At 47.4% G+C, this 25514-nt stretch overlaps 2 protein-coding genes across 4 annotated transcripts in view; both read left to right on the top strand.

Moving 5' to 3' along the window:
* Positions 1 to 25514, top strand: part of RAD54B (RAD54 homolog B) — a 694602-nt gene that overhangs the window by 188455 nt on the left and 480633 nt on the right. The window lies entirely within an intron of this gene.
* FSBP (fibrinogen silencer binding protein) overlaps positions 11659 to 25514 on the top strand; it is a 36628-nt gene continuing 22772 nt past the window's right edge. Inside the window, exon 1 of the mRNA XM_086966008.1 lies at positions 11659 to 13071. Coding sequence (XP_086822134.1) covers positions 12704 to 13071 — 368 coding nt within the window. The 5' untranslated portion in view covers positions 11659 to 12703. The remainder of the gene's footprint in view (positions 13072 to 25514) is intronic.

Genomic DNA, 25514 nt, shown 5'->3' with positions numbered 1-25514 from the left:
TTGAGCGAGCTACGGAAGCCTTTGACCTGACCAGGGGACAGTACCTGCACTACAGGGGACTCCAGGAGATGGCTAGGGCGACCTGGCCCCAGTTCCCAGAAGCGCCTCCGTTGACTCACACCCTCCACATCCTCCTTTCCTGCGGTAGGGGGAGGCGGCTGATCACCTTATTGTACTCAGCAATGCATCTAGATTCGGCCCCGCCAGTCGCGCCGTCCTCGGCGGCCTGGGAGGCAGACCAGGGAACGGCTCTGGAGTCGGGACAGCGCAAACTTATTGGGCTCCTGACTCGGAAAGTGTCGTGCAATGCACGGTTCAAATTGATCCACTTTAATTTTGTGCATCGCACTTACATGACCCCGGTCTCCCTGAACCGTATCTCTGCAGATAGGCGGGACGACTGCCCTAGGTGTGGGGCGGAGAGAGCTGGATTCTTACATTTGGCTTGGGAGTGCCCGCAGGTCGGTAGCTTCTGGAGAGAGGTAGTGGAGCACATTGGAGGTGTTACAAGCCTCCGCATTGCCCTGACTCTGCTTCATTGTCTCTTGGCCTTGGTCCCCAAGCCCAAAAAGAGGAACTTGTCCTACAAGTTGCTGCAGTTGCTACTGGTGTTGGTGCGGCGACGCGTGGCTATCACTTGGATGGAGCAGAGGGCCCCCGAGTAATCCCTATGGCTTAGAGCCGTTCGGGAGTGGTCCTTGGCTGAGGAAACGCACATGCAGCGCACGCGCCTTGATGAGAGGCTTCAGGAGGACTTATTAGCATGGAGAATGATGTGTGCTGAGGGGTTGCCCAGTGATGACTCTGATGCCACCAGTGCCGAATTGTTTACCCCTGATGAATCTGGATCTGAGGAGGTTGTGGCGGGAACTGGGGTGGAGGGACCGGTCTCGGCATAGTGCCCTAATGGACGCACACTAATGTTCCGTATTGTATAGCTCTGGGATTTGTCTTGATACCCGGAGATTTGCTAATGACTGTGATATCTGTGCCCTAATGTACCATAAGTGTAAAAGGGTGGCTGGACAACCATTGACCAAAGACCCTTTTGTGTTGCCCGGCGGTGTCGCCTCTATTACCCACAAAATATTAATCAATGAAGAAGCAGGCGCTGGAGACTGAAAGGCAGGAAACGAGGGTTTATTCTCTCCGGAGGAGAACACATCAATTCGGACAGCAAGTATTGTCACGAGGTGCTCTAACCGCATCTCTGAGGCCTGGCCTCTTATACACAGGTTTATTGCTTTATTACATGGAACACATATTTGTCAATACTTTGATGTTCGGAAAGGCATCCTAGGAATCCCCGCTTCAAGCCCGTTCCCACACGTTTACAGTTGAAATCCCCACCCCGGTCACAACAGGTGATGATTATCGCGCAGCTGGACATTCCGCCGATTCACGGAATGTGTGGAGTTGATCGGATCTCATGGGGTGAAGGGTGTTCGATCGACTCGAGGGTCCTTTGATAGGGGGAAGCTTCCTACTGTACGGGGGTGTGATAAACAGTATCCGCAGGGCCAGGTGGCGTCCTGGGAACAAGGGAGACAAACGGGCACACAGGAAAAGGGGGTTTGTATCAAAGGAATTGGGACCATGAAAGGGGTGAAGGGAGGTGTCGCGCTGGGAACAGGATGGGATTCCGAGGCAGAGCTGCGCTGAAGAGGGGTTTATGACCCGAGGCATATGAGAGTGAGGGGGTTGTCAGCATGCGGGGGATGCCTGCGGGGCTAAGAGAGAGTGAGAGACGCGCTGGCTATCAGCTAGGGGCAGAGGGGCCATGGTGCTCAAAATGGCTGCCGCTTACGCGCAAGGCATGTGAGAGCGGGGGGGTGATCAGTGCGTGGGGGTGCTTGTGCGGGTGAAGAGCCGTGCTGGGGGTCAGGGGTGTGCAGAGGGTGGTTCTGATCAAGGCAGCTAAAGTGGAGGGGGTGTGCGACAAAGAGTGTGGCATCGGGGCAAAGGGAAGATGGCGCAGATAATGTTCACCAAACCGTATTAATTTTCCACAGTCCTCCCTTTAACATTTCTAAGAATCTTGCTGGCCTATTTCCTATCTATGTCTACTGTGGTGGTCATAAGTAAGGAAGTGATAACCCAGGTGAAGGAACTGTACATAAACATCACATTTTAAAATCTTTTCATCTTAGTGGGCGGGCTCATCGTTAAGCTCGTTGCAGGAAAGTCATAGTAATGCAATATCAGACAAAAATTATGTAGTGAGAGCGTTGGGTACAGATCATAGATGCTTATAGTCATTTGGAATAGGAACTGATAGGTTACCACGTAAGTAAGTTCTTTTTGTACTCGGTTGGAGCATAGTCAATTCAATGGTGGTTGGGAGAGAAATGAGGCATAGTAAAAACAATAATCAGGGTTTCCAGTGTCTTATGGTCGTGGACCATTATTAGTGAGTTCTCAGCATTCTTTGTCGTCTTCTGTTGGCACTGTTGAGCACCTGCATTACAATTCGTTCTTTAGTAGGAATGTCCATGTGGGTTGAGCCGTTGGAGGTCTGCGGGCAGGAGTGTGTCTTTGTTTTGTTTCGCCAGACCTCGTGGGAGAAATGCGTTACGGTTTTGGAGCAGGTGCATTCTCTTTCATAATCCAGAGTGTGGTCATTAGAGGGAGACAGAAAAGGATTGTGATGAAGAGTGCAATTGTCTTTGAGTTGTGGAGTCTGTCTGTCCTTGGGTCTCTGTAGTGGGTATTTCCTGTTTCTTCCATCATCTTCAAGGTGCTCGGTAGCGGGCAGAACCACAGACTTCGTTTAGCTTCTCCTTGGGGCGACCCTTGGTGGTGTTTAGGTCACCGTTCTGAGATTTAACACAGTTCGTGGTCTACTTAGTCGGAGCTCCCTCCCTTTTGATGCAGGAAATACCCTTCTCTGGATGGTACAGTAGGATTTAGAGGATTTTGAAAGTTCAGGTGGAGGGAGGGGGGTGTGTGAGTAGTTCCTTATGGTAGGTCGGAGGAGGAGGGGATGGAGCAGGGCCAGATCGGGAACAGACCAGGGGGACGGAAAATTTTAGACAGGCGGGTCCATAACCAGGTTCAGAGAGCGGGGACTTTTCGGCACATGTCGATCATAAAGCAGGGGCCTCAGGTCAGCCCTTTCCTTTCATTCTGTCAGAAACAGTGCCTCGTCCTGCGACTCCTTACTGCTGCGGTCTCGCCTTGGCCAATATCACTGATGTTCCACGATCTGCAGTCAGGCCGCGTGCTCCCAAATCCGGTCTCTTTCTCCTCCGACAGTGGTACCCTTAATGAGTTTGAAAAGACAGTCTTTAGAGATTCTGCAGAGGAAGGTAATCACATAAATCTATTTCTCTCCCAACACTAAGCAACTGGGTAAGCATCCGTTACATTGAGGTTTTTGCAGCCAACGTATAAATAATTGATGATAGGTTTGCTGGGTTCCCTACAGCTTTCCTTCGTTACTATTTCTTTGGCGTTTTGTTGGTATTACATTCATTGCCGTGGAACGAAGTCTGATACTTATTCATTGCATTTTATCACAGTCACGTCAATTCTTCTGGCAGAGACCCACTTTCCTAGTACGAGTCCTACGAAGCTTATGCCGTTCTTCAGGGCTTTGTATTTTACGAAAAAGTGCAACGTGCTATTGACCATGGTCTGATAGGTATCTTTCTGAGGAATGAACATAGGCTAAACGATTTTTCATTATATCAATGCATCCTATCTTTCGGCTAAACAGTTTACTTTCAACAGGGTTTACTTGCAACAAGTTCTTTCATTTTTGACTTAATTCTAACTTCGCAAACATTATTCTAAATTCTACATAGTTTCTTACAACCTGGCTACTTTATTAAAAAACTCGGGGCTTGCGATGACTATTCAACTCATTCTTGGGGTGAGCGAGGTCTAATGGGAAACAACTAGGAATATAGCAAACTGGGGCAAGGGACATTCTTCAAACTCTCGTCCAGGGCAGCTGATACAAAACTGGGGGCATTTTGGGAAAACGGGGATGTCTCGATCACTTTTACTGTTTGGGTATTGAGATAATTTCGGGACGGGGAAGGTCGCGTTTACCAGAGACATTTTTATCATGGATGCCACTGACAAGTAGTTCCCTCAATATGGGTCAGATTAGGGAACCTTAGTCGTCTTACCTGTCCCTTTCTTTTCGGCCAATCTAGGTTTCATCAATATTTAGCAGAAAAGGAGAGGTAGTAACGTGGTATCGATGTAATTTTTATTTAAGACAAATTTGTGCAAATACTTGTGGTATTTTGGAGCCAATCAGGTGGTGCACCAGGGGTTGTGGTTCGCCAATTAGGTGCCAGTCGCTAGGAAGAGTGAAAGTGTGGAGGAGAGAGAGAGAGAGAAGATAGAGAGAGAGAGATAGAGAGATAGAGAGAGAGAGAGAGATCAACAATAGGTTAAATAGTACACGTGTGACATGGAGAGTGGCCGTGTACTATTTAGGCTATTCAGTGCATTACCCAACATGAGACATTTTGGGTTTGTGTTAGAATGTAGAAAGCATGCAGTTTGGGACGGAAGAGCATTAGGCCGGGTACATTAAGGACATGCATTGAGTTGGGTGTTTTTAGGTGCCATCTTGCAGTGTAGGTCCGCTTCATGTATCAGACATGGCGTGGCTCCAGATCTTTACTATACCCTAGTCGTGATTCCAATGTAACCTGTAGAGGGAGAAAAAGGAAGAAAGGGAGGGGGAACAACATTCGAGCATATCAAATGTACGGGCACGAAAGTTCTTTACTTACCACATACTCGTCTTATCTCCTCGGGATATAATCCCTAGGGTCTTGGTTTCTGAAGTCAAGGGGGGCGGGCAGTGTGATGGGTTGTTCATGGGGGGGGGGGTCCGAGGGTGGCATTATAGATCGTGTGTAGGGAAACGCTAAAAAGAAATCAGAGGCGCCTAGTGCGAGGTATCTGGTTTGTAGATGTATCTAGCTATCGGGATCCCTAAATCATTCCCAACGCTGTGATGTTCTAAGGCATATCAGTTCTTCGGCCAACCCTGTCCCTTAGTAACTTCGAGCATCATACCTTTATCACACCGCTTCACTTTACCCGTACTCAGAAGTCGAGGTCCTTCTTCATGCGTTAGTTCCTGAGCCTAGTTGCATATTTGGAGGCAGCATATCATACCTTAGATTCGATCATCAATCCGGGGCCAAACAACCATTTTCTAATAACCTTAAAAAGAGAGCAAAACGGTTGCGCACAGAATAGCCCTCCCGCCAATTCCCACATTTACAAAAGTATGCGATACCTGTTCACAGTTTGGAAAACCTTTCTTTGCATAATCGTTCAGTAAGTAAATATGTGAGTGCAATCGTATTTGGCCGGACACGACGATGGCTGAAGCACATACAGTAGGGGGGCTATTTTTGCAGTATTTTAAAAACATTGAAAAATGTCTACTTAGTTATTTGCAAGAAAAAATGTCTATTAATAATTGAGGGATCAGAGGGTATTTATTTCATAAATTGAAACACAGTCAGACTAATTGCAATCATATTTCCTAGATGTATACCGTGGGCGTGCGTCATAAGCTACGTTATGTATCGGTTACAATAAATATCATAATAAATCGTACATTGAAATCAACATTTTAACGGGATCCTTTCAAATGTTCGCCAAGTGAACCCTCCTCCCTTTTTCGTCAAGTGTACAAAGGTTCACATACATATCTCAGATCATCAAGTCTTGTTAGCTAAAGAACACCACGCGGTGTTCGTAAGTTCCTATTGATACCGGCGCCATTTTGGGCGATGCCGGGTTGGTTGCACCAGAGTCCCTTTCGGCAGTTCAAAAACCTGTGCTAACAGAGGGGCTGGTAATGTGGACCGTCAATCAAAAGGGGAGGGAGGTAGAATCTTCCCTACCGGGTCACGTTGAGGTTCAGCCGGAACTTACTCGAATTCGTTAGCCCACAATATTTTTGGATGATTCAGACTGAAGCTGGTGCTGACACGAGAGCACCACCATCTTGTGGCTATGTCGTGGTCATTTCATTAGTGATCAAGGCAGTTGTTCCCCACCGGAAGCCTGTAGGGGCCGAGGGCTCCTAGGACTCTGGTAGAATCTTCAAAGCTGTGGGGATGTTGTCGGAGGTGGGGGCTCGTGCCCAGGCAGGCAAGCGCCTGAGTTGCAATACCGGACAAAGTTACTCCAGCGGCCTAGACCCGCCTTCCAGGGGGCCCAGACGCCATTTTGAGACCCTGCAGCAGTCGCCCTTCGTCGTGTCTTCAAGAGTGGTAGAGACTTCTTTGGGGCGAAAAAAATGGAACACTGTGCCGTTGGAGCAGGACATTTGGCTCGGGGCGCTAGGGTGCAGCTGTGGCACCTCTACCCGGGGAGGTGAGGGAGGCTCGTTCGCGTCGCCTCCCTCTCCCAGTGCACCCCACGCCGTTCCTTCGAATCAGGGGTGTACATGATGACCACCCTACACCCCTGACTCTGCGAGTACTCTGGAGGACCATTGTATGTCCGATGCTGCGCAAGTATGCCCGTCGGACATTGTATGTTCTGTGCTGCGGAAATAGGTCCGTCGGACATTGTATGTTCTGTGCTGCGCAGGTATATCCGTCGCCCGGCTGGAGGATTTCGGCGCCGGGCCAGGGCTGGGAAACCTCCTACCTGTGGAGGTGGAAGAGGCTCGTCCGCGTCGCCTCTCCCTCCCAGCCCACCCTGCACCAGTTCAGCGGAGGAATTTGCGATGGCCGGACCAGGAGATACGAGGGAGGGGGTCATCTGCATCCGCCCCCTCCCTACTCGTGGCCCGGGGGACGCCGCCCCAGGAAGGAGAGGATGGGAAGACCATTTCATGCCGGGCCCGTGGAGCCTCCTGTACATTCTCGCCGGCGACCTCTTTGGTCTATGGCTGTCGGCAGGCCCCGCCCCACACGTGCTGTGTGTTTCACCTTCCGGATGGGCGGGACCGTTGACCCGTTACATTTTGGGAACTTCCGGAGTGAGCGTAATATGTTTTGTATTGCTCCTATTAGTACAGTTTTACTTTAAAGAATGTTTTACTAGTTTTTCTATTTATCGTTGGTCGTGTGTTATCTTTACCGTAATTAAATCTTAAATTATATAACAGAGATTTGGCTTCCTTGAGTCCTTTTTCTAACGGGGCGTTGTCTACGCAGGCCTGTAATTGCTTTTGTTTTTCAGAGTGGGGGTGGGGGGCAGAGAGTAATCAGTCCCAGAACTCAAACATGTCGTTGAAATTGGTCTGACGAAATCTGTGCCATCTGGCATAATCAAACGTTGTAGTTCTATCTGTCTTGTCCGTGTTAGTCTGATTCGTCTTTGTCTCGCGCCTTTTCCCTTTCTGGCGGCCTGTTATTTCTGTCGGCCCTCCGCTCTTACCTATGTTCCGTAGAGTCGGGCATTGGGCTTTCCAGTGCCCGAGTCTTTTACAAAAAGCACATTGGTTTTGCCTTAAGTCTGTTCGTCCTGCGCGTAGTGTCGGGGGGTTACTTTCGGGTCGTTGTGTCTCGGAGTTGACCTGTCGGTACGTCCCTTTACACTGTTCCCTTTTTGTGTCTAATCCTTGGAACTGTGTCGTCGCTGCCCCTTCCTTTGGCCTACCAGACGCTTGGAAGGTCGCCTGTCGCTTTTCTTTACCTACTCTGACTTCGTCTCTTTCCTTTCGTTGCATTGCTTCTTTGCGCCACATACCGAGACTGTCGAGCATAATAGGCGTGGTCTTGCTACTACGAAGGGCTATTTCTAACGTTTCTATTTTTTCAAGATCGAAGGATCCTACCAGTGGCCACTGTTTCTCTTGATTTGCTTTGGTATACTTGTGCCATAGCTTACTATAGGCTATGGTAATTAATCCATACTTTGTGAACATTTCTTTATTAGGGGTGCCTTCCAGTGGAGCTAGATGGTCCACCTCTAATAAACGGTCCGGGCTGAACCAGCTACCAATCAGTGGGGAGAAGACCGGCATGACGGGTCACAATGGGGACAATAGTCAGCACTACCTATCTTATCACTGTGTGCAAAGACTAGACAGAATATTTCTATTCTACGTTGTTTGCAGGCAGTGAATACCTCAAGAACCAATATCAATCAAAAAATGGTCAATGGGGAGATAAGTAGGCCCGCAAAAAGGTCTGTGTCACCTACCCTTTCACTATCTGCAAAGAGGGAACCTATTCTTTCCTGTTTGCAGACAGAGAATCTCCAGAAAATAATCCGTAACAGTTAATCAATGGGGGGGGGGGCAATTAATCAGTGGGGGAGAAAGATAGGTACGACGGGTGCGTTACCTATCCTTCACTGTTTGCAAAGGGAGAGCCGGTTGTTTCTCCGTTTGCCGACAGCGAAACTCCAAATAAATTAACAAAGAGTAATACTAGTATTTTTTTCAATCAAACAATTTCTTAATTCGTCGTGTCTACACGACCTTACCCGGACCGCATGGACAGTTTCCTGTCTAACGAATCCAGCGCCCGATCGTCCTCTTTTCTTCGTAATCCTCGCGGCACTCCTGATGGTTCCCAGTCAGGACCGTAGATCACTCCAGAGAGGTCTGTTCGGAACCAGTGAAGTTCGGATGATCGGCTGTCAGACGAGGGTCTATCGGACAGGGTACCTCCCGATCGTTGCAGTCGTTCACTCTGTCGTCAGGACCTCTCCCACTGGATCCACGAGTCGCTGATGGGCCCCACGCTTGGGACGCCAATTTGTAAAAGGGTGGCTAGACAACCATTGACCAAAGACCCTTTTGTGTTGCCCGGCGGTGTCGCCTCTATTACCCACAAAATATTAATCAATGAAGAAGCAGGCGCTGGAGACTGAAAGGCAGGAAACGAGGGTTTATTCTCTCCGGAGGAGAACACATCAATTCGGACAGCAAGTATCGTCACGAGGTGCTCTAACCGCATCTCTGAGGCCTGGCCTCTTATACACAGGTTTATTGCTTTATTACATGAAACACATATTTGTCAATACTTTGATGTTCGGAAAGGCATCCTAGGAATCCCCGCTTCAAGCCCGTTCCCACACGTTTACAGTTGAAATCCCCACCACGGTCACAACAGGTGATGATTATCGCGCAGCTGGACATTCCGCCGATTCACGGAATGTGTGGAGTTGATCGGATCTCATGGGGTGAAGGGTGTTCGATCGACTCGAGGGTCCTTTGATAGGGGGAAGCTTCCTACTGTACGGGGGTGTGATAAACAGTATCCGCAGGGCCAGGTGGCGGCCTGGGAACAAGGGAGACAAACGGGCACACAGGAAAAGGGGGTTTGTATCAAAGGAATTGGGACCATGAAAGGGGTGAAGGGAGGTGTCGCGCTGGGAACAGGATGGGATTCCGAGGCAGAGCTGCGCTGAAGAGGGGTTTATGACCCGAGGCATATGAGAGTGAGGGGGTTGTCAGCATGCGGGGGATGCCTGCGGGGCTAAGAGAGAGTGAGAGACGCGCTGGCTATCAGCTAGTGGCAGAGGGGCCATGGTGCTCAAAATGGCTGCCGCTTACACGCAAGGCATGTGAGAGCGGGGGGTGATCAGTGCGTGGGGGTGCTTGTGAGGGTGAAGAGCCGTGCTGGGGGTCAGGGGTGTGCAGAGGGTGGTTCTGATCAAGGCAGCTAAAGTGGAGGGGGTGTGCGACAAAGAGTGTGGCATCGGGGCAAAGGGAAGATGGCGCAGATAATGTTCACCAAACCGTATTAATTTTCCACATAAGGAGGTAACCTACCTATAGACATGTATTTTATTGACGATGCCAAGTATGGGGGGGGAGGGGGGGGGGGGGGGGAGTTTGGTCTGTTGGTATTTGTTACACTGTGTTTTCTTCCTTTTATTGAGAAACTACCTGTGAAGGCGGATGAGAGACTGGATCAACGGAAGACGTGGGAGGGGGAATAAACAGAAAACAGCAGATACTAGCGATACACTTGTACTTTATGTAGACGCTTGCGTTTATCCTTGTGGCAATTTTCAACCTTGCGCCGCCTGGCCTCCGGGCTGTAGGCTAAATGGCTGTGTACTATTCTATGTGATCATTCTGGCTACTTTCCTCTAACAGTGCCTATGAGTCGATTTGCTTGAATATGTCCTATGTTTTCCACAATAAACATATTTTTCAAAAAACGGTATGGGTCATCATTTGTATGCTACTATTATGGCGAGGTTGTGCATGGAAATAATGGGTTGTGCCTTTATAGTGCCAATGTTTAAGGAAGTTTACGACAGGAACACTGTTTCATGTTGCTTTATTCCAATGTTGTCCTGGACTACATGCTTACCAGAGCATCTTTTTGCCAGTTTAGCTGTTGTTTTTCTTGTTATGGGCCTCAGTGGAATCTGCTTGGACCTAGTTGTGAATGCATTTGTGGTTTGAGCCTCATTCAGTTGTATTACTGCTGTGTTTTGTGATTAGTTCTTACTGAGCTATAGGCATCAGGCAAGTTCTAACTGAACCGATGTGACCACCCCACCCGAGCCCAAAGCACCCTGCACTGGACACCTGTTGGTAGAAGGCCATCTCTCAAACTGCTTCACCCTCAAGGCCATGCAAATCACAGGACAAACTTTATTCAAACAGAATTCATTCTCTGAACCCAAAGGAGGAACCTTATATCAAGAAAGGATCTGCTGCTATTCATAACTCCTTTCAGAAGACATTGTGTAGGTGGGAGGTCTGTCCTTATAAAAACCTGAAACCTATTTAACACTCTACCCAACAAACTAAAATTCAGAAAAGAATAGGAACGTGGCCCTTTCACAAATCGTGACTCTACCTCTAAAAGGCTGTGATCAATCTATTTATCAAATGTATCAAAATAATTGTAGATGCTTTATCGAAGTCCTACTGACTGAAGTGCACAGCGCCACAGTATGTACCAGAAATGTATTGACGGCTCCTTATTCTTGATAAACAGCTGTGCGTCCCAGTAATACTTTAAAACAATGGATTACAGAGTTTGAATCAATGGACAATTCTATTTATAACAAGATCAATATATATATATGGTAAGTACCCGCATGCATCTGTCTCACACTCTGCAACACCCACTATTATGCCCTGTTGAAGTCCTACCAAACAATTAAACCCAGCCTCCACACCTCATACACCAAATTCTCAACACCCACAAATGTGGACTAATCCCAGATCCGATGCCTTCTGTGCCACAGGGTATTTGCGGGTTGGCAGGGGTTCAGCTGAAACCTTTAGATTTAATTGTCAGTTATCTTGCCTTCCACGCCCCCACAATATGTTACGGTCAACCTGTGCTGGTTTCTGCAAGTGCTGCTTTTTGCCCTTATTGTCAACGCCCCCGGTAACCTTCCTGCTCTTCTGTTTGCGACTAAAATGATTTTTTGTATGCTGTTTTTCCATCCTCGATGTGTCTTTTAACTGGTGCCCTATGATTCTTTGATGCCCTTCCTCCTCCCATTGTCAAATGCTTCTATTACAACCCTGCACAGCGCTCTGAAACCCATCCATTACTCTGCGCGCTATGTAACACGGTGCATACATAGATAAAAATAGCATAGCAATATCGAATTTACACCGCACCCTTCCTTATGCGGCAAGGTTGCCAACCAGTAATACATGCAGACTCCTTTCCAATTGCAAGTCGTTCCAGCTTATTAATTCGTGCTCCGTTCTCTGGTATGTGGGTATGTTTTGTTCTGCTTGGAGCTTCTAGAATGACAGTAAAGCCCATTCAGCCCGGAAGAGCGGCCAGTCCATACTGGTCTGAAGTATTATGTGTGTGCGCTGTGGAAACCGCTCGTATCCTAAAGGCAGTGATGAAAACCCCGGCTTTTGTTAGAACACGCTCGCTGCTAAAGCTTCGCAGGTTTGAGTCGGCAGCGGTTCAGCTGCTGAGCTTGAAGTACACGTTTTATGTAGACACATAGCCAAAGCTGCTGCGAGGACACATTAAAAGTATTCTAGCAAAGAAACCTTTAGTTGTGTTTGTGTTTTGAGCCTTAATTTCTACAGAAGCAGGCTTAGACTGGAAATGCAGGAGAAGCTTAGCTTTGCTCTGAAAGCCCGAGCCTGGGTGTAACCTAACCAGCTGGAGGATATGCAGGCTGCTGATTGACAGCAGGACTAGCATTATGCAAATGTGTAAGAGAGCCGCAGCTCGGCAACAGCGATATGGGGCTCGGCGAGGGAGCTCTGCGCGCGCCATGCTCGCCTCTCTCCGGCTTAGCTGTTTGTTGTTTTCCTCGCAGCACTGACCTTTCAGTTTAACGGAGGATTAAATCACATTATTGTTGTTGCGTTTTGTCCCCATGAAACAGTCATTTAGTGCTGTCTGTAGCTTGTCCTCTCCGTTTGATATCACTGCACAAAAAAAGACATCCAGTCCTTCCTGAGTTGTACCATTTTTCAAATGCAATGTGCTAATCTCCAGCCTGTGTGTGTTAAACGCCGTGTAGCCGGCTCTTCCTGCCCACTGAAGTCTGTTTTGCTCGTTTCTTTCCGTGTTCTTCAGGCTGCAGCCCTAGTATGTAGGTCAGGCTTGGCTTAAGCAGATTTCCTGAGCCTGCGTCAGATTAAGCTAAAGGAATTTTAATAAGCCCTCCCTTGTAGGCGTGGGCCTAAACGAGACAAGCCTAGCTAAGCCTGGTCTTTTTTTGTCTGTGAGAAAGAGCTGAGGCAAGCTGTAGAACGCATGAGAGAGAGCTCCTGTCGAGCTGGCTGCTGGATTCAGAGCTGAACATGGTGGGGAAGGCTCGGTCTTCGAATTTTACCATTTCTGAGAAGCTTGATTTGCTAAAGCTTGTGAAGCCATATGTCAGTGTTCTGGAAGAGCACACCAACAAGCACTCAGTGATTGTGGAGAAAAACAAGTGCTGGGAAATTGTCTCAGATAAGTATAATGCCATTGCGGCGGACCGTCCGGCGCGGACTGCGCAAGGCCTGCGCACTCTTTACAAGCGCCTTAAGGAGTACGCCAAGCAGGAACTGCTCCAGTACCAGAAAACCCAGCTGGATTATGAAACCAGTGTCTCAGAACCCACCAAGATCCTCGTGGAGATGATCCCACAGATCACCAACGTGTGCTTCCTGAGTGACCTCAAGCCAAGGTAAGAGACCCTTCTCTCACTCTCTACATTTGAAGGCAAAGGGCATTCCCTGTCACTGTTCTTTCTGTTTTGATAGCAAACTAGGTATTTCTGTACAGAGCACACCATGGTAAACGTGCATTCACACAATTTCTATGTATATATCCTACATGGCCTATATAGAAGGGCATCCTTCTAGTGAGGGTTGATCACTGCAGCCTTAACTTGAGACTAGCCCTGGCTGGCTCACGGTTCACAAGCTCCAGAAGGCGAAGGCCATTCTGGGATTCAACAGGAAATTGCATCCTCAACCTTTGCACTCTCCTCCCTTCTTTCTCTTCCCACCCCTCTATTTCTCTTCCCCTCCCCTCTATTTCTCTTCCCCTCCCCTCTATTTCTCTTCCCCTCCCCTCTATTTTTCTTCCCCCCCCCCCCTCTTTCCCTTCCACTTCTCACGACCTCACCCCTCCTCGCGTGTTTCTGCCTCTCCTTGTCCTGTGTATAACAAGAGGCATATTATTGTAACAGGAACCAAAACAAATGGGTGCCTTTTATTCGGCGTCCATGTTGTTCGCTCTCAGCAGTTTCCAGTGTGCCATATAATCTCGGTTTATGAAGCAGACTACGATTTGGTGGTCGTGCAAACAAACTCGCTGCCGTGGATATCTACAACCCTGCCCCCTCTCTGTCTCTGTGTGGAATATACAGTTTATAATGACGGCTTGCACTTTAGCCTGGACCGGGCACTTGGTTAATGATTGTCTGCGTGGTAACCACGAACAAAACGTTTTATTCTGTATTTTTCGTTCGGTCACAATGGCGAAGGAAATGTACCACCATGGTTTATTGCTTATGAATGATATACGCACTTGGTGTCGTATTGGGAGTAAAAACGCGGCGTTTAACCTACATGTTCCTGCTTTTTTCCCTATGAAGGTTGTTCTTGCCCTTTAAAGGAGATGAATATACTCTGCCATCAAGTACAGGCACCCTAACACCTGACCTTGAAACCTGTTCTTCCTGTCTAGGGCCACTCCTCAGCAGATACTGACAACAATGGAAATTTTATTTCCAAATGCTTTCTTTGTGTGATGTGAGCCAAGTCAGAGACACAAAGAAAATCACCTTGTAAATGAAGTCCATGATTTAAGCACATTACCGCGTGTAATTTACACCGATTGTTGGCACATCATTATTTTGTAATGTCTCATAATTTATCATCCGTGTACACAAATGTATACATTTCTCGTTAGATCAAGAACAAACATTTTCGACTGCCTAAAGGTGTCACATATTTGATGCATTTTATTTTGAGTAAATGGAAGTCTTTTAATGATGACCTTTAACAGTGACTACTAAGTGATGTCTTAATCTTTTTGTTTCTTGTATGTGTAAATTTAGTTCGTAAGATCGAAATGATTAAGCTAACTCGAATAAGGATTTGCATATTTATGCAGCTGGTCTCAATGGTGCATTCCGTTTTGCACTGTCACTGACTTCCTGTTCCTAGTTGGCACAGTAATGTCTTATTGGTTGTACACAGATAAGGTGTACCAGTCGCTGAGTTGTGTGGTTGAGCAGGAAGCCTAGCTATACAACATGTCAACAAACCACACCCTCGTAGGCTTTCTGTCAAATGTCACCTGTGCTTTTGTTAGCAGTTGTTTTCCACAAATGATACCAGCTGGTTTATATTGAATATATATATTTTTTGTATAATACATTAATACAAACAGCATTTGTAGAAACTAATAGTGTTCACACTTCAGTTCTGGTAATTCAAACTCCGACTGGCTATTCATTTGTAAAATTATTTTGCTAAGGTATTCTATTTCTGTGGAGAAATGCTATCTTAAGGCAGCCATTTTAGGTCTTGCCTACATGCAGTAGAACGTTGTTAGCTGTTCGTGGTTGAACCCTATTTTGTACAGTAATAATACTTACAGTGGGCTTTGAATAAGGCCATTGCTTATCACTGGTAAACCTATACGTCAGTCTCATTTGCATACTTCATATTAATGTTTATTTTTTGTCCTTCTTGTGTTGTCATTCCCCTGGAGAATTTCTTAACCTCCGTTTGATTGGATGCCTTGTATCCTTCCATTGTTTACTTTCAGGAAGCTACTTTATTTATTTTGCTTCTACCACTACATTAGTGTGTAGGTGTTTATTGCTCTCGCCTTCTGTTACCCTAACCCCATAACCCCAGCAATCTTTGCTGTGCTTGGCTGCTGCAATTTTTCCTACATGCTTTCACTGAGCCTTCTTATTTTTTTAAAGTTATTCCGTGTCCTTCTCTAATTCATGATGTATGCATGTTGCGGGCTGCCATAGCATCATGACGTGTACATGCATGCATATGCACCTTCACACAGTGTGTTTTTGCTGATGTTGTTTGAGAAAGGTGAGATGTATTGACTTTACAAGTGCTTTTTTCTTCTTATCACCGCTATTCAGAATTGGCAAAAAGCTTTGGAAAAAGCCAAAAGAACTGCAAACGCCGTTCAAAGGCAAAACCTATTGACTTTGCCAATTATCGTCTTTTCACCCATATAGTATTGTGGTCTTGCTTGTGTATTTCTTGTGTTAGGATGTACATTTGTCATAAAACTAGGATATCTTTTTTTAAACTCCCGCGAGGCTTTTGATAAGAGTAAGTGGTGGTAGGCAAAGCAGAAAGGACTCGGTCGATGGTATTATCTTGTGTGCAAATGTTGCACAATATGCATTTCTTGCAGCTGTTGAAATTTAATTTCAAACATTTCCTTTTGAAGGGGTCTTTATATAAATCTATGTATATGTATTTATATAGCACACACTTCGTCAAAAGGCTGCAGAGTACTATAAAGGGGCAAATACATTATGTGGAGAGGAGTAGCTGGCTTCTGAGAGGAAAAGGAGTTGTTACTGCTTCATTCTGTACTGTTCTTTAAAAAAGTTTCTTTTCAGATTTTTCATGAATTTGAGAACGGTTGGGAGAGTCCTGGTGGTTATAAGGATATGCTTGTAGATCGATTCTGGGTTCATACATAGAGAAGGCCTGTTGCCATGTACTTTTATGTCTCCAGTCTGATGATGCCCAGGCACTGGATGTGTGTAGAGCCACCAGTAACGGTGAGCTGGTCAATCAGATAGGCAAGGGAGACGATTGTAATGGCTATGTAAATGATGCAGATGATTTTAAAAATGGTGGAGACTGGCAAGTTGAGCTAGTGGAGTACCATCAGTGTGGGTGTGATATGCATTTCTCCAATCCCTTAATAAGGTGTGCTGTGGTGTGTAGAATGCCTTTAAGAGGCAGTCTGGGTGGCTGGCTGCGGATCAAGTTGTTGTGACTGTACAGATATGATGTACAAAGGCTTGAATGGCAATTCAGAAGTTTCTTTTTGGGGGATCTTTGTCGTGTAGTTACAGAGAGATTAGTGTCTCTAATCTTAGCTCAGCAACTGGTTGTTGACTGTTGTATACCAGATACTGATGTTAAGATGTCCTGTCTTAAAGTCAGCATTTCTTAATGTATTGGTATGTGAATATTGGTCCACATTACTATAAGAAAAGCTGCACAGTTGCTAAATCAGTTAGCTCATGAACTTTTAGCAGTTAACTAGACTAAACACACTATGTGTGAAATGAGTTGTAAGGAATGATATTAGAAAAGATAATAATGTAGTTTACACTATCTGTTTAGGTCCTGGGAGTGGTGAGAATTCATTTTGTTAGTGACCTCTAGGATGGGAATGGATGAGTGGTTAGAGTGGGTAGGGGAGAGGCATTAGGAGCTGGTCTTGGAGTTGTACGTCGAAGGTGATTATGATGGCAGATATCGGGTGGGGGAGGGAAGGGGTGGGACTATGGAGGGTTGCCAGGAGGGAGGATAATCAGAATCTCAAGGTGGAGTACGGTTTCTAGGGCCAGAAAGTTGCTGTTGGGTTTCCGAGCAGAGGCTGTAGAGGAAAATGATCAGAGTAAGGAGTGAGCAGGAATCATGCGGACAGGTGCATTCTTGGTCGCACTTCTCGTTGTCTCTGTTTGGCAGATTCGCCATTTTTAAAATGGTATTTTTATTTATTTTTGGGAGTTTTATATAGTGCTGGCTAGACCCTGAGGTATCAGAGCGCTTTACATAGGTGTGAACATGAATAGTTGCACAGTTAACATAAAAGTAGATGCCAACATCAATGTCCAACAGTTGAGAAGAGCAGCGGAGACTGAATAAGCACCGGTAAACGCAGCAAGGAGCAGAGTGGGATCGGGAGCCAGGTAGAAGGCAGTAGAAATAAGTAAATGTCCAGTAGACCAGTACCAACCACGGCACACCTGGGGCCAGACCAACTCACCGGGCCTGAAGCAAAGGCAGAGCAATAGAGTTTGTTATAAAAACCCACAAGAGGATTGAGGAGGCGACACAGCAACGCAGAGGGACGGTTTCGGTCGTCGAGGCGAAGAGACACAGACCACAGAAAGGCCATCAGATGAGGTAAAAAAAATGGCCTCCTCAAACCCACCATCTCTACTGACCGGAAACAGACAGAAGGCGATGGGGGAGCAAGAGTGGAGTTTAGCGGTCTGGTGCTAGGCAAAGACCAAGCTGCTGAAAACAACACCCAGGGCGAGGCAGGCTGCAAGCGGTGGCTCCTGTCGAAAACCTCTCTCCTCCAGTATGGAGGGCTCCGTCAGTGATCGCCAGCCCCACAAAACTTTGGCCATTCAGAAGTAGGGAGGAGACCCCTAAGATCTCAAACGTCTCACCCGTGCAGGAAAGGCTGTACCGACCCTCACGCCTGCTCTCCATGCCACTGGAGTCGAGCTATCCTGGCTGATGAGGGCTGAAAGCCCGTAACCGGTCCTAGAATGCTTGTATACTTGTTTCTAGTCCAAGGAGGACCTGGCCTGGCAGTTCGGGCTGGACTGTTCCCATTGGGGCGCAGGGTCAAGACTGATTTGCATATGGCCGGGTCCAAACTGTAATGGAATGGTGAGAAAAAACCCATGGATTTAGTCCCAGATCTCTGTACTGGGGTGAATGTATGACATTGCTCTGCATTATGTCCAGCGATTGTTCTTTTTTGCACCTGGACCGCAAGAGGGGTCGCCAGGGGGGTGAGAGGGCTGAAGACTGGAACCCAATGATCTCTCCCATTCCGACCGGGGGAAATCATCTCCGGGTCAAGACTGATTTTCATATGGCAGGGTCCAAACTGGAATGGCGACGAAAAAAATGATGGATTTAGGCCCAGATCGCTGTACTGGGGTGAATGTATGACCTTGTTCTGCATACTATCCATCAATTGTTCTTTTTGCATTTGTCACCCAGAGTGAGACTGGTATGCCCAGACGAGGGTCCTGTGCTCTCCATGCCACTGGAGTCGAGCTTTCCTGGCCGATGAGGGCTAAAAGCCCAAAACCGGGCTGTAATGACCTAGATTCTTAGCATATTCTCAGCATATTAGACCTATTATACACTAAGTCACTACTTACCGCAGCCCTCCTCAGGACCTACAAAATATCACGCATAGAATACCTACCTGAGAAAGGAATAACACAAGTAATAACCCTCACATAGGAATACCAAAGATCTGGAGCCAAAGTCTTAGGGAATCTGTACAATAAGGCAGCGAAACCAAAACCCTCTGGTGAACAACGTGCCCTGGCACGACCACGCAACTATGCGAGAAAGCACCACCTATAATTTAGATGCTCCCGATGGGAGCCGGTTTCCCTCACATGAAGAAAGGGGCCCGGCCTCCCTCACAAGACGCATTAGATATGAATTACACTTGTGAATCATCCCCAATGAAGAGTGGTACCCCCTCTTGTTCTCAGTTACCTGTAGAAAGGGAAACGTACCATCCTTCTATACATCAGCACCTGGCTAAGAATAAATTACACTCCCCTTCAGAAATAATAAACAAATGAGACTAATACACACTGGGGTCTCTTTATTACATGATGATAGAGTGACAAGAAAAGAAGTAACAGAATATTATAGCAATGTCCTGCTGCAAGGCCGTGCACAAGTCCGCTATTGCTGCCAATATTTTGTCAAACTGTTTCTGCATCCCAGGATCCTGAGGCAAGCCTGCGTCCTCCGTATCAGTGTGAGATCTGGACTTCTCATCCCGTGGCTGCTGTCCTGCCCCTTGCTTCCCTCTCGGCTTTCCCATTTTGTGGGCACTATGGTGTGAGTGGAGGAACAAGGGGATCACACAGGCCAGGTCGGGTTCCACACGCCAACACAGGATATAACAGCCAGGTCAAAGGTTCCTACTGCGTAAGGACTCCAGGTTCTCCTGAGCGATCGCAGTGCACCATTAGACTTATGCAACCGCAGCCGTCCAGCATAGCTTAATTCCAAGTGTCCGCCCTAGCAAAAGGGACCACCATGCTCATTCCCCTGTTATGGCAATATCCAAATGTTGTGGTTGGGCTGACCCGTTTAGCCCTGCTTTCGTGCGCCTTCCACGCCTCTGGCATGCACGGACTGGGCCTGTCCCCCACTCTCCCCATATCATTTACATCAGAAGCCAGGGTCATTCACGGGTACTTCCACCCACCGTCGCCGGCCGACCCGTTGCTCAAGGCCGCTGCGACAGCCCTGGTCACCGTCACCTCCGGCGTAGGCCGCGACTGCCCCTCTCAGCCCTGCGGCCGCTTCCACTGACCTGGGCCGCCGAGCAGGCGGCAAGATCAATATGCTTCCGGCCGTCCCCATAGCCCGCGTTCCCAGCTCCGGGCTATGCCTAGGGACCACTCGCCGTCATCAACGCCGGGCCTCCGCCATGTACTATATATGTGCACCACCCCCGGTACAGCAGGGCAGGATCCCCGGTTATGGCGCAACACCAGCCTGGGTCGCCGTCGCCCCCACCAAGCCGCGACTAATCTGCTATCCGGCCACTGACATCATCCTCCGGCGTTGGTGAGTGTCTGCTCTGCAACCCCACCAGGCAGCCGTGGCTCACAGCAGTCCACCCGTGCAGCCCGCCCACCAGATCACAATGTCCACGGGCTGCCAGGGTATCGCGTCCCGCAGCCGGCAGTCCTTCCACCAATCCTCCGCCTTCACGAACTGCTGGTGTTCAGTAAGAGCCTCCGGACAGTAGCCGCGAGTAGACCCACAACAAGGGCTCTCTCACCTCGGCCGATCCGCCGCCATTGTAAGGTTCATCACCTCAGACTGCCCCGGGGCGAATCCTGACCAAATCCCGAACCACACTGTGCGGGCAGTCAACAATCCAGTGCTTGGGCAGGTCCGCAGCCGAAACCATGATCGCGGGCAGTCCGGGGGGGCCAAATATCTACAGGATTACCCGGGGATGGAAGCGGAGCTATGCGCTCACACAGCCAGCGCCATCGGCCTCCAAGCCACGCCCCCTTCCTGTACCAAGCTCCATGCTCCCTACACACCCCCAGTGGCCAGCTGCTGTTGCGCCTGGAGCACAGAAAATAAGCACATTCCTCCGATAAGAGCCGGTCTCTTCCAGTTTGCAAAGAGCGAACAACACCTCAAAACTAAAACATGGCCTCTCGCCTAAAGAGGCTCAGCAAGATGGTGTCAGAAAAGAACATGGCATCGCTTGAGCATAGGCCTTTAGGCCCTAAAAAGAGCAAAAACCATAGAAAGAAGGCATAAAATCATGCCAAAGCCAAAAGGCAAACACTACCAGTAAGCAAGATGTAGTCAGAAATATAGAGAACTTCAGGCCTACACATCCCTATGTTGTGTGATGATGTCAAAGCATAATCATAAGCAATAGTCAGTGCTGTCTAAGTGTCTACAATATGCTGAGATGGTGGTCGGCAATGGTAATATTTTCCAAAATATCAGTCACTACACGGGCCTAGGATGCTTGTTTCTGTCCAGGGAGGACCTGGCCTGGCAGATCGGGCTGGACTGTTCCCATTGGGGCGCAAGTTCAAGACTGATTTTCATATGGCTGGGTCCAAACTGGAATGGAATTGTGAGCATAAAACGATGGATATAGGCCCAGATCTCTGTACTGGGGTGAATGTATGACATTATTCTGCATTCTGTCCATCAATTGTTCTATTTCACACCTGGACCGCAAGAGGGGTTGCGAGGGGGTGAGCGGGCTGAAGACTGGAACCCAATGCTCTCTCCCCGCTCCGACCAGGGGGAAATCGTCTCTGGGATCATGGCAGCCGCAGTGGGAAAACATGAAGGGCCGTCGACCGAAAGGAAATCCAGGTGTATAATTGCCAAAGAGAAGCAGTCTGGGCGGGATCCAGAGCAATAGAGGTTGAGACCCGAAGGTAGGTGATAGCCAAGGAATTATAACCCAAAGGGTGATCCCGGGCCAGTCTCCTCCCAGCTGCATTAAGCAGGTCAACCGGGCAATCGGCCATTATACTGGGAATCCGCTAGGTGAGTTTGTTCTTGTTGTGGAAGGCTGCCTCAGATTCGGCGATTGCATCGTCCTGGGCAATCTCAGCAAATAGCATTCAAATCCCCGGGGTGGAGGAGGATCAAAGGGGGGGAATAATCCCAGATTATCGCCAAAAGGCGATCCCTCGCCCAGGAGCTCCCGGACGGAGCTCCTTCTCCGGCGGCCATCTTGAATCTTGGATGCAAAAATGGTTTCCTTGCCTCGTATTCTCTATCTGCTTCAAAATCACCCTTACCCAATACTACCCACCTTGTTTAGACAACTAAACTCAATCCTTGGTCACTTCCTTTTTAGGGGGGGGGAGAGGGGGGCTCAACAGGTGTGACTCTAAGGACCTGCTTCCAATCTACATATTTTGGAGGTATTGCAACTCCGGATAGTCAGGCTTATCATGCTGTTTCACATCTTCTTATCATTAATGACTGGTGGTATGGCGACAGACGAGATCCAGTTTATGCGGTCGAATGCTGCATCACTACATATAATCCTATATTCGGGCCCGAGGCTTAAAACGCTGCCGCCTGCAACCAGGACCGTTTTTGTGACATGGTGGCAAGCGCTGCGTAATAGGGTGGTGGGGAAGATAAACGAAGAAGGCCCCTCTATAGCATAACAGCCTACTTCAACAGCTGTCCATACTGTCCGGATTCGTGGCCTGGGAGCCATTGGTATCTCTATGGTTTGGGAGGTCCTACACGGTCGGATCTTAAAGTCCTTCCAGGCGCTCCAAGCAGAATTTGACATGCCCCGCTTGCAGTTTTACAGATACCTTCAAATCCGCTATGCTTTCTCTCCCTATATAGCACACCTACCAGACTTCAACCCTATCTTTATGGGGGAATTGGGTGACCACAAAATACTGCGATATACCTTACACTTTTATTCAACAACCCCTCTAAATACAACACTGGGTGCCTGGCAAAAAGATCTTGGTCCTATTGACGATGATGCTTAGGCAGAGGAGCTGGTGTCCCCACTTAGAGCTGCCATGGTGGGCGAGAGTGATCACTCAACCCCCCCCCCCCCTCCCCCCCCCCCCCTGCCTGTGCAGCAAGGCTGCAAGAGGGTACACCTATGCACACCATCTGGCAATGTGTGGCATTATCGATGTTTTGGCGAAGCGTGAACACTGGTCTCTTGGAAGTACTGGGATGGGATATTCCACAATCACCACACCTAGCTATGCTGCATATCACAGAAGGAATAGGGGGCAATAGGTATAAGCTCTATCTATTATTCCTTGACTTCACTCTGGCAAAGCGAGATATTGCCTGGGCATGCGTTCCCTTAATCGGTGTAGGATTGGAAGAGGGGTCTCGACTTCTCTATGGGGCTGGAAATACCAATCTTTAGGGCGAGGGAGTGCCCCCGGAAACACCCTAAGATTTGGAGGAGGTGGTCGGACTGTCATGGACTCTACTTGGAACCCATTCCCCCTGCAAAAACTATTGAGGAAATGGTCTGACGAATAAATGTTGAGTGTCAGATTAGACTATAGCTATGTACCTATTCGACCTGGGTGGCTGGGAAAAACGTGTTATACTACATATTGGGAATATGACACTGTTTATTGTTTGGGGTTTAACTGAGGTATCCTTAATTTCTAAAAAGATATATTTGGACACTGTAAATGTTAACATCACTATTACTACTATGTCTATTGTAATACTGGTAACCCTGGTTATACCAGGGCTGATTTGTTTGTCGACAATAACATTTTTGTGTGAAAAAAAAGGAATCGTGGACATTTCAGCACTCAAGCAAGGAACATGTAGGGGAACCCTGTTGCATACACTGAACCAGAATAACTGGTAGATCCAGCAAGATTATGCATGTTAACAGGTTGAGATAGATTTTCTCACTTGAGGGAGAAAAGGGGTTCTCCCGTATTATTTTGCCAACTCTCCTCAAGTTTAAAGCCCTTGAGTCATGCGTGCAGCATTTGTTTATGTATCTTTTTAAGTGGCACTGTGAACCAAGTTAGAAGCAAATAAAAAGAAATAGAAAAATGACTTAACAAAAACGAACCTTCTAGTGCCTAAACTGAAAGTGAATAGGGACTACTGACGTCTCCATTCCATCGCTCTTCAGTGAATGAATGGGCTCTGTGTTAGTCTTCTAACCGATCACAGTGAAAAAGGGTAGGGGAGTTCAGAGGGTGCTAGGCGGGAAGGTGGATTATAGGCATGCGTTCAAAGAATCCTCCATTTCTGATTTCAGGTCCTCTGTGTGACCAACCTTAGAATCCTGACATTTGCTACATGCTTGAAATTTTCCAACATCCTCCACCATCTTCGCAGTTTTTAGAATAGATTGAGGCAGTGCAGTGACATTTCTTCCTTTTTTACCTTTTTTGCATACACTTGGTAAGCAGTCTGCTCCACTACCGTCAAGCTTCTCTTTTCTTCTAAGAAGTAGTTTCCAGACTTTACATCAAAGTCTTTTCCCTTCTCATGAACCCTTCCATCTTAGTCTTGGATTAATCCCATGTCTCAGTAAAATAACAAAAGGTGGACAAATCTGACTGGAAAGCCTTTTATGTAAGGTGTTATAATCTGCTTTTCTTAATGGCCTGTATACACCCCATCCCCTTCTTTAAGGCTTTCTGCATTTTCATAAAGGAAAACCCACTTTCTCCATTTAGGTGAAGAGCTGAAGAAGTCCCCACAATCTCTAGTGTTGAGCTCGGATTTCCCTTCTCTATTTTTTTTTTATTGGAAAATCCTTTTGTAAGATTCAGTAAAGTCTATTCCCATTCTGCTCAGTGTGTGTACTGTGACCCTATGATGCTGAGGGCTTCCCTGTTTCTGCCTCATGTTTTGGGTTCTCTGTTGTGCTGTTGCCACCCGTTGCCTTATCTTGTAGAATCAATAGTCCTGTGGATTGGAAGTAGCGCCCTGGTCACTTGTGGTGTACTCCTTTTCAACTACAGTGCTGTATACGGCTCTGCCCATCTTACGTTGTAGTCACTCACTACCTTCAGTGTTTAGTCTTCTTGGCACTTTGCAGGTGTGTGGGATTGTTGGTCTTGTGTTCCTCTGCTCGCACTGTGGGAAAGATGGCCTTTCCTCCCTCCAGCCATGAATTGTTTGCTTGCAGGGTTTTCAATGCCCCTCTGGTTTCACTGTGATTATTTTTATTTGCCGGCTCTTCTTGGAGTTGATGCCAGGCATTCCATCTGTGAAATGCTGAGCAGAGCTCACTGAGATGTGGCAGTCTCGGAGCCCACTCTACAGCACCCCACTTTTCTGTACACTCGACCATGTGAAGGAGATATAACATCTGTTGGAATGGGATGGAGTGGTTTGCAAGAGCATGGACTATTCCTCTGCAATTGTTCAGAATTAGAAAGCTAACGCGCTATTTTGATACTAATAAGAGTACATAGTGATAAATAGCATTTGAAACCTGGGGGCGGAGTTTGAAGCAATTTCTGCGTGTGTATTAAGCTTAATTTTTCTAAAGAATGTATTTAAGTTGTTTTTCTTGGGATGCTAACAAGTCAGGATTATTACAGTTGGTGTAGGACAGTCCTTCCATGTAAGAGATGAATTTGTATGCTTTGTTGGTGGCATTAGTTATTCTACTCAAAAGGAAGTCTTTGGTTGAACAAAAATTGAAAGCGATCAGGGCTGCTCTAAGGATGCAATGCCAGATTTTAATTTAAGATGCGTTTCTAAGTGATGGCCGTTTTGTATGATGATTGTTATATTTGTGAAAAACAACTGGGGTTTGCGGAGCCATGTTTTTTTTGTCTGGAGAAAAAATTAACTTGCAAGTGTGAAAAGGAGAGATTGGGGGGAAGTTTGCTGAGAAACCACAAAGGCTGTGATGGAGGACATTTAGGAATACAGTGAAACAGGTGGGGCTTTGGTCTAAGGAGTAATTTGTTTTGTGTGGTAGGTGAAGGGGTTCGCCGTTGGATTTAGTATGTGCAACGCTCTTTGTCATTGCCATAAATTGGGCATAGTGTCCACTGTCCAGTAGGAATATGGAAGTGTGCCGGAGAGTGGGCCTTCTAGGCAATGCCCTTTTATGTTAGAGGGGCTGTATGTT

This window comes from Lissotriton vulgaris, chromosome 4_1 (assembly GCF_964263255.1).
Source record: "Lissotriton vulgaris chromosome 4_1, aLisVul1.2, whole genome shotgun sequence".
Lineage (NCBI taxonomy): Eukaryota > Metazoa > Chordata > Amphibia > Caudata > Salamandridae > Lissotriton > Lissotriton vulgaris.
Note: the sequence above shows the minus strand (reverse complement) of the source record. Positions and strands in the feature narration are given on the sequence as shown.